The sequence below is a fragment of the Silene latifolia genome, chromosome Y (genome assembly GCF_048544455.1).
Source record: "Silene latifolia isolate original U9 population chromosome Y, ASM4854445v1, whole genome shotgun sequence".
In the NCBI taxonomy this organism is placed as follows: domain Eukaryota; kingdom Viridiplantae; phylum Streptophyta; class Magnoliopsida; order Caryophyllales; family Caryophyllaceae; genus Silene; species Silene latifolia.
In genome coordinates, this window is record NC_133538.1 from 459,612,646 (window position 1) to 459,627,677 (window position 15,032).

The 15,032-nt window shown below is 36.4% G+C and overlaps 1 protein-coding gene across 1 annotated transcript; it reads left to right on the forward strand.

Annotated features, from left to right (window-relative positions):
* Positions 1-1,337: 1,337 nt before the first annotated feature.
* On the forward strand, positions 1,338-6,114 carry LOC141632879 (uncharacterized). Its single transcript, XM_074445383.1, has 4 exons — positions 1,338-1,360; positions 1,763-1,895; positions 5,535-5,746; positions 5,805-6,114. Exons 1-4 carry the CDS (start codon positions 1,338-1,340, stop codon positions 6,112-6,114), a joined length of 678 nt encoding a protein of 225 aa, XP_074301484.1.
* The last annotated feature ends 8,918 nt before the right edge of the window (positions 6,115-15,032 follow it).

Consider the following 15,032-nt stretch of genomic DNA (forward strand, 5'->3'; position numbering starts at 1 on the left):
ATATATATAGGGTTAAGATCCTATGAGAACCACTTTCCCATGACAACCGTGAGAATCATTGTACGAAAGGTTCGGAACTTTTATACCTTAGGTGCAAAACTTTTGTACCTAATGTCAAGAGGGTTTCCATTTTACCAAAAGGGGAAGCATTGGTGTGAAGAATCAAATTCACAAAATGAAGATTAATTGTCGATGACGAACATAGAGTTCATCTTTCTTGTCTTGATTTGACACTTTTAAGGACTTAAAATCCGCTTCCACTTTTTTTTTTGAATGTTAAATGTTAAATGATAATTTTAATTCATATTTCACTGATGATTTATGACTCTTTTAATACTCATTTTGAAATTATATTTAAAAGAGTTTATATGGAAATTGCTTTTTTCATCTGATATATAACACGTACAGTTTAATCCTTCGAAAGGCACATTATGATGTATATCCCATAAGTTCAGAACTTAAGTACGAAAAGACCAGAAAGTTTGTGCCATAAGTTCAGAACTTGTATACGAAAGGTTCAGAAAGTATGTGCCATAGGTCCAGAATACCCAACGTTTCTTGCCACAAAAACTCATTTTCCTAAATCACCTACAATGCACAAATTATATAGATGGAGGAACAATGAAGATGCACTAGCCTTCTGCAATCACAATCACTAGGCAACTACTCGAAAATCGATAATTAACAAATTGTGTTTCACACTTTGCATCAGAATGTGTATCACAATAAATTAAACTACTCGGACTTAGATTTAACTAGCAGCGATGATGCTAATGAGTACAATCGAGCAAAAAAATCAAAAATGAACAAATTGATGAATTCAGAGAAATGCGGGAGTAGAAGACAAATAATCAAAAATCAATAATAAAAAATCAAATTGAATGATTCTTACCTTGGTTGAGGGATGAAATATGGAAATATATTGGAACAACTATCGTTAAGTTTAGTGAGTAAATTAATCAGAAAAAGGGAAAAAAGGAACAGAACTTCAATGAGTAAAATCGAGCAAAAATATCGAAAATGAACATGAACAAGAACGATGTATAAGGATGCAATTGAAAAACGTTAAATTGAAGGGAAAATTATAGAAATAGATGTTTTTTGTTGATTTATCTTATATTATCCCCCTCAATTAAAACTCGGATAAAAAAGTAAGATCTGTGTAAAAAGAACATAAATAATCGTGGATTAAAAGGTAAATAAAATACATATTGAATTATTTGTACCTTGAGGATAAGGAGAAACAAGATTATTAAAGAAGTAATTAAAAAACATTGAGAGTGCGTACATGTACATGGTATAAAAAAAGAATAGATTTGGTGAACTGTGAAGTATAAATGGGGAAGAAAGGGGAGGAAGAGTGAGTAAAGTGACAAAGACCTGAACTACCGTACTTAAAATAGTAGTCACGTCCAACAAATTAAATCTGAGGCGTTAGATTGTTTAATCCAATGGTGGACAAGAGTTCTCATGGTTCTCATGGGAAGGGGGTTCTCATTGGATCCTAAATCTATATATCTATATCTATATCTATATATCTATATCTATATCTATATATATATATATATATATATATATATATAATGGAGATGAAAGCTCCTTGGAAAGTTGGAAGTGTTACCACGTAACAATTTTGCATCCATAGAGTTCAAGTTTCGTGCCATTGATAATGATGAGATGGGTATGATTCGATATTTGAGAGATCCAATAATAGGTAATCTGATCTTGAATTGAGCATAGGTTTTTTTTCTTTGAATGTCAGCACTATCGAGTCATCTGCAACATTTAATAACAAGCGCTTGTGCACAGTTGTTCGAGGTCACTATGGATTTGCAGTTGTGCACTATCAAATTTCCAGTGCTACATACGAAGCTTTTGTGACGGTGAAATTATATGTAACTACGGATAATTATTTATAAAGTTTTATTTTTCGGGAAGTACATACACCATTCGTGGAATTTAATTCATTGTCAAAGATATGTTGATTTAGGAGGTAACAAATGGTTGGGACCGAGGGAGTATATACTCGCTTTTGATCATCTTAGATGATATGCAGCGTGATTTTTATAGTGGTAGTACGTTATATAATCTTCTATTTGTTAATCTCTTTTCCCATTTTATTGATATGTAGCAAACTAATTTGTTCAAAACCACAAGTCAAGCAAAAAAATAAATATTGATCTATTGAATCTTAGGTTTTATTGTGATACGATCTTAAGTTTCAACGGTACAAAGCTGTCTATCCTATGGGATAAATATGTGTGATTAAATAAGATTTATGTCAAGTTTATAGTCAAATATATAAATATAAGAATAAGAATGTCATTAACTTTTATCAATAATACTAAAGACACATGCAACTAAGGCTACTGCAATGCTAGGAACTTATACGAAATTAAAACGGACAGCATTTTAATAATTAAAATAAGTTTTCAGACAGGTTAAGAAGTTAGCTTTTAATAATAGCAAGCATAATAAGGCGATATAGATTGGTTTTCATGTATAACCCCAAGCTAATCAAAAGAGCAAAATAGTAAATAGGAAAAAATCATAAAGAAAATATTTGTTAATTAGCAAATAAAAAAGCTTCGGAAAAAGATGATCATGCAATTTAATATTGTAGATATATATGACTATATGAGTTTTAGTGAGAAGAAAATAAATAATAATAATAATAATAGTAGTAGTAGTAGTAGTAGTAGTAGTAGTAGTAGTAGTAGTAGTAGTAGTAGTAATAACAACAATAACAATAATAACAATAATAAATATCAAACAAAACCAAACCCTACAACATTATTGTATATATAATCCATCCTAACGTCTATCCTATACATTCATGTTGTGTTCTTTTCTTTTATACTTATTTCGTTGTTTAGTTGTTATGTGCTTACAGTCGTAAAATGGAATAAATAATTAAATAACCGAGACGAAGAAAGTATCAATTACATGGCTTTAACTACATAAAACCTATACAACAAGTATACATGATAACTATTTTTGCCATAATATCTCTCCCAAGACATCGCCAACTATAAGTCTAGGAGTTTTGGATTTGGATTACAAATCGTCCTTGGTTTTGTAGCTTGATCTTTATTTTATTTCCAAGCATGTAAAATTAGCTTAAGTTACCTGATGTCCTAGAATAAGTCATATAAGTATTCTAATTTTCACTTATTTAAGTTATTCAAAATAGTTATTGAAGTTTGATTTCAATCAAATAATAATAATGTTCACACTCAAGAGCTTACATTTTTCACAAGCTCACTCAGAAATAAAACTGAACAGTCTATCGATCCGAAATACTCAAGAGGGGGGGTGAATTGAGTATAAGTAAATATGACCACTTTTTCGTTTATGTCTATATGAAGCGTGTATGTAGTAATTAGTATGAATTTATCGATTAAATTCAACTAACTTGATTGTATGTGAAATGAAAATGAACAAAACGAAACGAAAGAAAGAGATGCAAAGGACACACGGATTTTTGAAGTGGTTCAACTTCACACGTCGAAGCCTACGTCCACTATTCTCGATTAATTATTTTAGTACCTTTCTACGGATTACAGAATAACTAACCCACTCGTACAGCTAACTCTAGTTGTAACTCAATTGAGTACCGTTAAATACTCGGTTTTTGTCTAACTTATGTTAATAAGAAAGTACTTGATTGTTCTTCTAGTGTTCACACAATTGAACGAGTAAGAAACAATATGAAGCACTATTATCCAATAACATAATTTCAAAGTAATTGCAATAAAGAATACGACTTTTCAAGAACAATTTTCAATTGCAAAATAAAGATAAACACGTTTTGTTTGTAAGGATGTTTTAAAGCTCAAAGGTTGAAAAGTGTTTTGAAAGAATGAATAAGTGTTTGTATTTATAGTAGAGAGGAGATCTAGGTTTAGGAAGAAAAACCCTAGATGTCGTGTGTGTGTGTGTGTGTGTCGTGAGAGGCAAGAAAGAGATTAGTAGAGAGGAAATCTAGGTTTAGGAAGAAAAACCCTAGATGTCGTGTGTGTGTCGCGAGAGACAAGAAAGAGATTAGGTCAAATCTTCCTTAATATTGGAAAATAAGAAAGAATAATATAAGAAGATAAGAAATCTCTAACAAATATTATTTTGCTCTACTTTGATTCTTATCCAAGCAAGAAAAGATCTTAATCCATTTATTTATTCTAATAATATCTTAGTAAAAGATATGGAATAAATATAAGGAGATAAAATATCATTAACAAATATTTTATCTAAGATCTTTACCTAAACCCTACATATGGTGAGGATCTCGTGTAGGTTAACGAAGGAATAAGATCAATATTTTTTCTATTTTAATCCAACAATATTTTAGATAAAAGATATAAAATAAATATAAGGAGATAAAATATCTCTAACAAATATTTATTTAAGATCTTTACCATAAAACCCTAGATACTATATAGATCACGTGTGAAGTATATAGTAAGTAGGAGATCCAATCTTATTATTTAACCTAATAATATCTTTATACAATGGAAAAGAATAAATCAAATGATATATGGAGATAAAATATCTCAATCAAATATTATCACTAAGATTTATTCTAAACCCTAACTTGTACAAGGAATATTCGAATAAGGAGTAAAAGCGACCCATAGGCCGGCCACCCAACTCGAAACCCTAGGTAAGATATTAGGTTAGATAATTAGGGTTTAGATAAGAGTAGAAGGAAAACCCTAGATAACATGATAACTCATAAGTTGTTTTACTAATCAATAGGATAATCTCAAACCCATTCGATCTAATCATGTCCCAAATCTCACTCTACTATAAACACACTTTTCTTTAAAGATTTTATAATTTAAGCTTTGAAAAATAGATTTTAAAAGCATAAAAACCGTGTTCATCATATTGCAGCTCAAAGTTATAGTAGAATCACCTATAACTTTGAGTTCAACTAGTAAAGTTATAACTAAAACAGCTGTAACATTACTTGTCAAAATTACTTCTAAAATTACCGTTATCGAATGATGACCTATACTAGCTAATCTTCCTGGAGATCTTTAGTATGAGGTTCATCTCTTCCATCTTGATCATAAGCCCTTCATCTTGAGCTCATCTTGAGCTTCATTTAACATTCATAACTTGTAGCTTGTACATTTAACAAATCGTTACTTGAAACTTGTTCTTGTACTATGTCATGAGCTCAAATGAATCTTGAAGCTTGGAGCTAAACCAACTATAACTTTACTTCACAAATCGTCTTGTCAAAGTGTAACCATGTTTAATCTAACACAACTAAATAAACAATTACGAGCAACAAGTATATATATAATTAAACACACTTGTCATTATCAAAACATCATCATATAACTATATGGTCCAACAAATTCCCCCTTTTTGATGATGACAAGTCTCCTATGATTTGTGACTAAAGTTCTAGTTCCACCTCAACTTAATACTATCGAATTATAGTTCGATAAACGCAAGGTCCAAACATTATATCTTCTCAATATGAAAGCTATGAAATCTTGTGCTTACTTCAATGGTATGAGCAGTCAACTAAAGGAGGAAATTCTATAGTCTCTGGTTTTGTTGAGGGCGAACTTCTAATCAGATATCTGGGGGTTCCCATCACAACTGGGAGACTTAGAAATAAAGATTGTACTACCCTGATTGACAGAATTGTGGATAGAATTAGATCCCTGGGGGCCAAGAAACTAACCTATGCAGGCATGCTTACTCTAGTCCAGGCAGTCCTCTCTTCTATGTACAATTACTGGGCATCTACCCAAGTGTGTGATCAATAGAGTGGATTCTATCTACAGGAATTACATATGGGAAGGTCACTCTGAATATAATAGAGTCCCTTTGATAGCATGGGAGAAGGTCTGTGTCCCTAAAGAAGAAGGTGGATTAGGGCTCAGGACAAGTTATGTATGGAATAATGCTCTGATTGGTAAGATTGTGTGGTGGCTTGCTGTGAAACCTGACAAGTTATGGGTACAGTGGGTGAACCATATTTATCTTAAAGGTGTACATTGGAGTAATTATGTTCTTTCTGGGGATGTCAGCTGGCAATGGAAGAGGATATATAAAATTATCTCTTCTGTGAAGGTTGGCTTTGATAATGATTAGTGGGTTGCAGGTAATGGTAATTTTTCTACTTCAAGTTGTTATGAGTTGCTCAACACATAGGGCTAAAGTAGACTGGTACTGAATGTATGGAATATCTGGATGATCCCAAAACATGCGTTCATTGGATGGCTTATCTGTCATCAATCCCTTATGCTGAAATCCAAACATTACAAGCTTCATATCAGTGCAAACAATATATGTTGCATTTATCAGGTTGCAGGGGAGTCTTATGAGCACTTATTTCAGGGATGCAGCTATAGTCAGAAAATTTGGGACTGCATTGAGGGTTGGCTGATGTGTAAACTGAATACTACTGATATTTTACGTTGCATTAGACAAAGGAGATAGTATAAATTGAAGAAAAGGACTGTTAATGCTACGGTGTTTGTTGTCTTGTACTCCATCTGGACTCAGAGAAACCAGGCTCATTTCAATAATGTTCTGATGAGCCCTGGTTGGATAGCTGCTCAGATTCAGATGATAATACAAAAGAGAGTCACAAACCTTCTGCCTAGTCGTATTGCCTCTAAGGATAGGAGATGGTTTAATAGCATTCATATTTGTTGTTAAAATCATGTTTTGTGATAAGTAGCTGATATGTAGCGAATATATTCCTTCCTGTAATCGTTTATGTTGGTGATATCAATGAAAGCTTACATACTACCAAAAAAAACATTTATCTTCAAAGTTATAGCAACTAAGGACCTTAAAAGACTAAAGGTCTTGACAAGGAGCAAGTTTAGGCAAATACTAAATCATGGTCATTTCTTCCCCCTCTTAACATCATCGAAAAGACGAGAACAGACATAGAACACCTAGAATAATATCAACCGAGGCAAGAAATGTTAAGTAAGACAAGTATTATAGCATAATAATAAATTCAACATAAGCAAGCCCGAAATATAAAGTGTGTAATACAAACTAAGTTGAGTACAGATTTTGTAGGAGAGAATTAAAATAGTCACTCACCTAACTGCAAACTACAAAAGCATGCATAAAATATAACAGACTAGCAAACGGAATATTCTCATAAAATAATAAAATACTATATAAGAATGTACTTGCAGCGGAAAATACGGACACAGACATACAATCTCATCTTAACTAGTCAGTCATACGGTTTGGAAATATTTATGATAGTTTAGGTGCCACCGATTAAACCGATTTCCAACCGCAAAGTCTCAAAACGTTCTCTAGCCAACGCCTTTGTCAAAATGTCAGCCCATTGTTTTTCAGTGCTACAAAATTCAAGTTTTATGTTCCCCTTTTCTACTTGGTCTCTTAAGAAATGATGTCTAATATCTATATGTTTAGTACGCGAGTGCTGTGCGGGGTTCTTAGAGATAATAATAGCACTCGTGTTATCGCATAAAATAGGAATGCATCCAACATTTACATCATAATCAGAAGCCATAAAATTTGAGAACATACCAAGGCAGCAGCAATATATTTGGCTTCAGCAATAGATAAGGCAACTGAATTTTGCTTCTTTGACCCCCAAAATATAATGCATGGTCCAATAAACGTAGTGATGCCGAAAGTGCTTTTTCTATCAAGCGAACAACCTGCATCATTTGCACCTGAATACCCTATGAGATCGAAATTACACTGAAGAGGATACCACAGATATAATTTGGATGTACCAATTAAATACCTCAAGATTCTCTTAACTGCTTTCATATGCGATTCTTTAGGGCACGATTGAAATCGAGCACATACGCATACACTAAACATAATACCTGGACGACTTGCAGTTAAATAAAGAAGTGAACCAATCATACCTCAGTAAGTCATTTCATCGACAGACTTACCATCTTCGTCTAATGTCAATTTCTTATCTGTGACCATTGGAGTGGACATAGAATGAGAATTTTCCATTCCGAATTTCCTGATTAGTTCCTTAATATATTTTTGCTGGTGGATCATAATGCCTTCATTAGTTTGTTGAATTTGCAGTCCAAGGAAGAATTTGGGTTCTCCCATCATGCTCATTTCGAATTCTGAGGTCATCATCTCTGAAAAATACTTACACAACCTATTATTAGTTGATCCAAAAATAATATCATCAACGTAAATTTGTAGAACTAATAAATCGGAACCCTCGGATTTAAGGAACAGAGTTTTGTCAACAGATCCTCTTTTAAAAACACTATCGAGTAAAAATTTGGACAATATGTCATACCAAGCATTGGGAGCTTGTTTCAAACCATATAAATATCTAATTTATAAACATGGTTTTGAAACTTACTATCCGGAAATCCAGTTGATCTACAAAGACTTATTCATTCAAGTAACAGTTAAGAAATGCAGTTTCAACGTTCATTTGAAATAATTTCATTCCTTTGTGAGCTGCAAAACTATTAATAATCTAATAGCTTCAAGTCTGGCCACGGGAGCGAAGGTCTCGTCATAGTCGATCCCTTCTTGTTGATTGTATCCTTGAACAACCAAATGAACTTTGTTTCATACTATGATTCCCGTGTCATCCAGCTTGTTTCTGAACACCCATCTGGTGCCAATAACAGATTAATGTGTCCATTTTGTACCATCATTTTACATGTCTTTCCTCTACTATTTGAGCTATTTTACGAGCTTTTATTAGCTATATTGCTACGTTTTCCCTACTTTGCTACGTTGGGTATGTTGTTTACCATTTTGCAGGAATTGTCGTATTTAGCGCACTTTCTAGCTACATTATGACATACGGGGAATGCGTCGGAGCCTTTACTTGGAATAGACTACCAAAACACCACTTGTAGTTAAGAGAAGGCAATCTAGGAGGCCTTAGAGACTCGAGAAACGGCTTCGGGCACCCTTTAATACGAGAACTGAGTCAGCGTGCCTGTAATAGAGCTGTTAAGCGTCCCAAACGACCCTGCTAGACTTGAACAGGGCCGTTACACTTGTAGCGGGGTTGTTACAGTGAGAACAAGATGGTTATGTGTCCTGAACTGGTCCGTTCAAGCTTATTTCGTATGGGCTTTGCTTAGGCCCGTGATTAATATAAATAAGATGTAGTTTGTAGTTCGACATACGTTTTTCATTAGCAAAACCCCTAAGCACGCTATTAATTTTTCCACATCATTTGGCAAGCTCTGGGAACTATTTGTTTCGAGATTGATTGCAACTTTGATTGAATCTTTTGGTAATTAATCTTCCTTGTTTATTCATATTGCATTTCATTTATTATTGTTATCCATCTCTTCGTTCATGCTTTGTTTTAATTTCATGTCTTTAATTATGAATTCATCTTTCACTATCGTTACTGTTTCAAATCCAATTATGCGTAGCTAATTCTTTTGCTAGGATGGAGGGAAATCTAGGGGTTAACTAGGACTTGTTTATGCATTTAATTAGATCAACGATTCATTGCTTTGCCTAAATTACATGTTATAACTTTCAATTGATTTGTTAAAGTACACAACTTATTAATTGAGCATTGGAAATCATAGCCTAAGATCGAAAGCCTCGTTATTGATTATACTTATATGTAATCGGTAGGATTTAGCTAATAAGACGCGGAAGACCGTTACTATCATCCTAAGATTGATATTCATTCCGAAAGGACTTATCTTTTGTCTAATTGCATCTTGTCGTCGATTTGTTTAATTTGCTGTGTTTTTCCTTATGAACTCCGTAGTGAACCCGACATCCAAGTCTTTTCTCTATTATCATTATTTGCTTTAATTCTCGCAATCGCTTAGTTTTAGAAATCAAACTCAAACGAACCCCAGAAATCGGATAATTTAGATTAGTTTAGTAATTAGTAGTGACTTCCGTCTCCTTGTGTTCGACCTCGACTACACTAGCCTAGCTTAGACTTGTTAGGTTATTATTTTTGATTTGGTGATACGACTTTAGTCGATCAAATTTTGGCGCCATTGCCGGGAAGGCGGCTTTGTTTATTTACTTTTTACTGTTTTTCTTGTCTAGATTTTTCCATCCTTCCGGGAACAGTAGTTCCTTGAGACCATTCTTATCATTCTCCTGTTAGTTTTTGTTTATGCCCACGTGTTCTAGGTCCGAGCGTACCTTTCGATCCCGAATCGGAGAAGTACCTTAGTGCTAGACAAAAACAATTCAGGGAAATTAGTCAAGCATAAGACTTGAGTACGCTTCACAACATTTACGAGGAATATATTGCGACAAATCAGTCTTTTGAAGAAGACATTTCATCAACCTTGTTCACTACTTCTATCATCAAGATGCCTTAACTTTCGAGTCATTCTGATCCTACTACGGAAACAATTCCTAAGGGTTTCAAGTTGCCAACTACTGACAATGGTACCTTCAAGATTTGTCCCTCTTACATAAATCTTGTGGAGAGAAACCAGTTCGGTGATGCTGCTACAAAGGATCCCGGTAAACACATAGGTATTTTCACGGACTATTACTCTACTATTCTATTGATTGCCGGAGTTACGCAAGACAAGATAAAGGAAATGCTTTTTCCTTTTTCTTTACGGGAAAGAGCAAGGGAGTGGATTACTAATTTAGATCGAGAAGCAGCGGGGATTACAGATTGGAATTCTTTAGCTCTCGCGTTCTATAAGAAGTACTATCCTCCTCAACAAACTAACGCTCTCAGAGGTCAGATTACAAACTTTAAGAAAGCTTCGACTGAGGATTTGAATGAGGCGTGGATTCGCTTCAAGAAATTAGTCTGATCGGTACCTCGTCATGGGTACCAAATTTGGTTTCTATGTAATCAGTTTTACAACAGGTTGTATTACGATCATCGGGACGTTTTAGATTCTGCAGCAAATGGCCGATTCCAAAATAACACCGATGACGACAAAGCTTGGAATACTATTGAAGAAATGGCAATCATACCACTGAGTATGGAAATCCAAGAGGAGGCACAAGGAGAAGTAGCGGTGAATCTAGTACTGTGACTGCTCAATTAGAAGCATTGAATGCTAAATTTGACAAATTTGAATCTTCTAGGGGGTCGAGTAGTCAACAACAAGTACATGCTATGGTACAGCAAGAGGCAGTCTATGAGAAGTGTGGGACTAAAGGTCATTATGCATCCAATTGTATGGCGGAAGTGGAGCAGGTTCTATCATTTCAGTCATTCCGTCAAGGTACTCCATATTCTAATTTTTACAATGAAAGAACTACGGAGCACCTAAATTTTTCATACAGAAGCCAGAACGTGCTTAATCCTCCTCCACCCACTCAACAACAACCACCACCATACCTCCCACCTCACCGTACAAATCAACAACAATCGTACTAGAAACCTCCTTTTAACCAACAGCAGCAGTTTAACCAAGCACCTCCACTTCAGCCTTCCCAAGGCCCTAGTGAGACGACGGAATTAAAGTCAATGATGTCTACTTTTATTGCTCAATATCAAAAAAATGAGCAAGCTAAGGGCACCACTATCAAAATGTTCGAGAACCAAATGGCTCAACTGGTAGCCAACCAATCAACTCGTTAACCGGGTTCATTACCTCCACAAGGAAATCCGCCTCAAAAAAATGAGCATGTAAATGCTATATCCTTGCGAAGTGGTACTCATTACGATGGTCCGTCGATGCCAAATGAAGAAGGTGAGGGAATGGTAGAAGAAGAGGTTGAGAACGATAATGAAAATGAAAATGGTGCAGCATGGGATTTCTTTGCGCCTCCAAAGGAAGGAAATAAGACCGTGAGTGATTCCGATCTGGTTAGTGCTGATGACCGATCGACGAACAATCTTGAGAAACAAAAGAAGACGAAAATCAAGGGGGACGTTGGACTAACCGACCGGTTTGGGACAGAGAACTGGCCGGTTGAGTCTGAAATAGGGCGTTTAAGTGTCCCAAGCGGATCGGTTATGACTGGAACGTGGTTTTTAGGTGTCCCAAACGGACCGGTTACCCCTGCTAAGCCGAGTTCAAGTGTTTTGACTCCAATTTCCGATAAAGCCGACCCTGCCATCGAGATTAAAATACCATTTCCAGGATGGTTGCGGAGTAAAAAGGTAGATTTGGAGTTTAGTAAGTTCATGGATGTCGTCAAGAACTTATAGGTAACTATTCCATTTACCGATCTTATCACCCAAGTACCTTCTTACGCTAAATTCATGAAGGATATTTTAACTAGGAAGCGTAGTTTGGGTAGCATGGAGACCGTTGCTTTTATAGGAGAGTGCAGCGCACTCTTACAAAGCAATGCACCTCCGAAATTGAAAGATCCTGGTAGTTTCTCGATACCTTGCATAATAGGAACCCAAATAATTGACAAAGCTTTATGTGATTTGGGGGCGAGTGTGAGCGTAATGCCATATTCTATATGTGAGAAACTTAATATGGGAGGGTTAAAATGCACTAACATAATCTTGCAAATGGCCGATAGGTTAGTAGAGAGACCTCTGGGTGTCCTAGAAGATGTACCAGTGAGGATCGGGAAATTCTTTTTCCCGGTTGATTTTATTGTTTTGGACATGGCTGAGGATTCACAGATCCCGATCATCTTGGGACGACCATTCTTACACACTGCATGAGCGATCATTGATGTGAAAAATGGCCGACTTATTCTAGAGGTAGGGAATGAAAAGGTGACTTTTAACCTGACCAATTCTTTGAAAAGTCCGATGATGGAGGAGTCATGTTATTTCATCGACATAGTCGATAAGATTGTTGAGGATACCTAGCCCGGGTCTTTACATAGGGATCCCTTTGAAGGTTTTATGTGTTTAGATTCTTGTGCAGGCGACCCTAAGGTGAACGATGCTATTGTCAAAGTGTTAGAAGCCGCGCTGGAAGGAAGGGAGCTGAACCCCGAAGAAAGTAAGTTGGTGAGTGACTTAGTTCAGCCCATTTGTGCGACTGGGGTATGTAAGCCCGAACTTAAACCACTCCCGTCTAATCTGAAATATGCTTTTCTGGATGAGACCGAGTCTTTCCATGTGATTGTCAATGCAAATTTGTCTGAGAGTTAACTTGCTGATTTGTTGGCCATTTTGAGACGCAATAAGAAGGCTTTAGGCTACAGTCTAGATGACCTTACAGGTATTAGTCCTGATTTTTGCATGCATAGGATTAATCTGGATAAGGGTCACCATCCTCGTGCTCAGACCCCACGACGGCTGAACCAGATCCTGCAGGATGTCCTTAAGTTGTTAGATGTCGGCATTATTTATTCCATTTCAGATTCACAGTGGGTCAGTCCAGTCCAAGTGGTCTCGAAGAAGGGAGGGACTGCTGTGATAAAAAAAAATGATAAAAATGAGTTAATACCGACCAGTGTCGTCACAGGGTGGCGGATGTGCATTGATTACAGAGAATTAAATGCCGCCACCCGTAAAAACCATTTCCTCCTTCCATTTATTGACCAGATGCTAGAATGGTTAGCATCCCATAGTTTTTTCTGTTATTTGGATGGATACTCTAGGTTCTTTCAGATCCCGATCCATCCAGATGATCAGGAGAAGATGACTTTTACCTGCCCTTCTGGTGTTTTTGCATATCGTAGGATGCCATTCGCGTTGTGTAACGCACCGGCTACTTTCCAGAGATGCCATTTTTTCTGAGTATTTAGAGTCTATTATGAACGTTTTCATGAATGATTTCAGTGTCTATGGCCCTGATTTCTCTTCTTGTTTAGTCAATTTGGAAAAGGTCTTGAAAAGATGTGTTGACGTTAACTTGGTCCTTAACTGGGAAAAGTGTGATTTCATGGTCACTAAAGGAGTGGTACTTGGCCATCTTGTATCTGCTAAGGGTATCCAGGTTAAAAGGGCAAAGGTGCAAGTGATTGAGCAATTACCCCCACCAACGAATGTTAAGGGGGTGAGAATTTTTCTTGGTCATGCCAACTTTTATCGCCGCTTTATCAAAGACTTCTCTAAGATCGCTAAACCACTTACACAGTTGCTACTGAAGGATGCACCTTTTGTGTTTACTGATGCGTGTATGGAGTCTTTTTGTAGGATTAAGCAAGCTTTGATTTCATCCCCCATTATGCGATCTTCGGACTGGAATCTTCCGTTCGAGGTCATGTGTGATACATCTGATTATGCTGTGGGTGTTGTGCTGGGTCAAAGGAACGATAAAGCTCTACATGCTATTCATTATGCCACCAAAACACTTGATGAAGCTCAAGTGAACTATGCTACCACAGAGAAAGAGTTTCTAGCTATTGTTTTTTCACTGGAGAAATTTAGATCCTATCTTGTTGGTGAATTAGATCGTATCTTGTTGCTAGCTATGGTAATAAATTACCCGAGAATTTTCAGTATCTGGCATCATTTTATTGCTGGTACGATTTTTGGTCGAAAGGACACTAGTACTATGAGAAGACAGGAGGTAGACATTCTGATCGCCTATCTTAATGTGACACGAAAGGAGAGTTTTAGCGTCAATTTGCCTTGGCTAGCAGCGTGTCATTTTTAGAAGAAGCGCAGGGGGCAGTAACGTAGCTCAAACTGTGATGGGTGGTCTCATTACCCATATTGCTAAGCAAGTGTGCAGCGGCTTTACCGAGAAGTGGTTAGTACTAGTTTCATCTAAGATACCTGACCGACTGATCGATGATAAGTGTTTGGGTTATCATAGGTGGTTTCAATTGGAGGGTGGGAAGTCATTTTGGAAAATTAACAATCACCTGTCAATTGTCTTGCCTTTCGACTCTTTGCCCACTTTAGTCGCGCTCCCTAAGGCTACTACGGACGCTGAGAAATTACTTCCTCCACCGACTTATCTCCTGCCCTTATGGGGTGTTGCTGTCGACGATACTTCTCTCCCACCTAGGATAGAGACCAGAGAGGAATCCTCTTATCCATCTCCGCAACCCTCCGTTCAGCGCGATCTCGTGCCACGTTCTCAGCCGAGTGCCCAGACCTCTACTAGCCATGTGGATCGAATTATGTCTATGATGGAGTGGGTGACTCACTCTGTCGAGTCCATGGATCGCGCCCTTGCTCAATA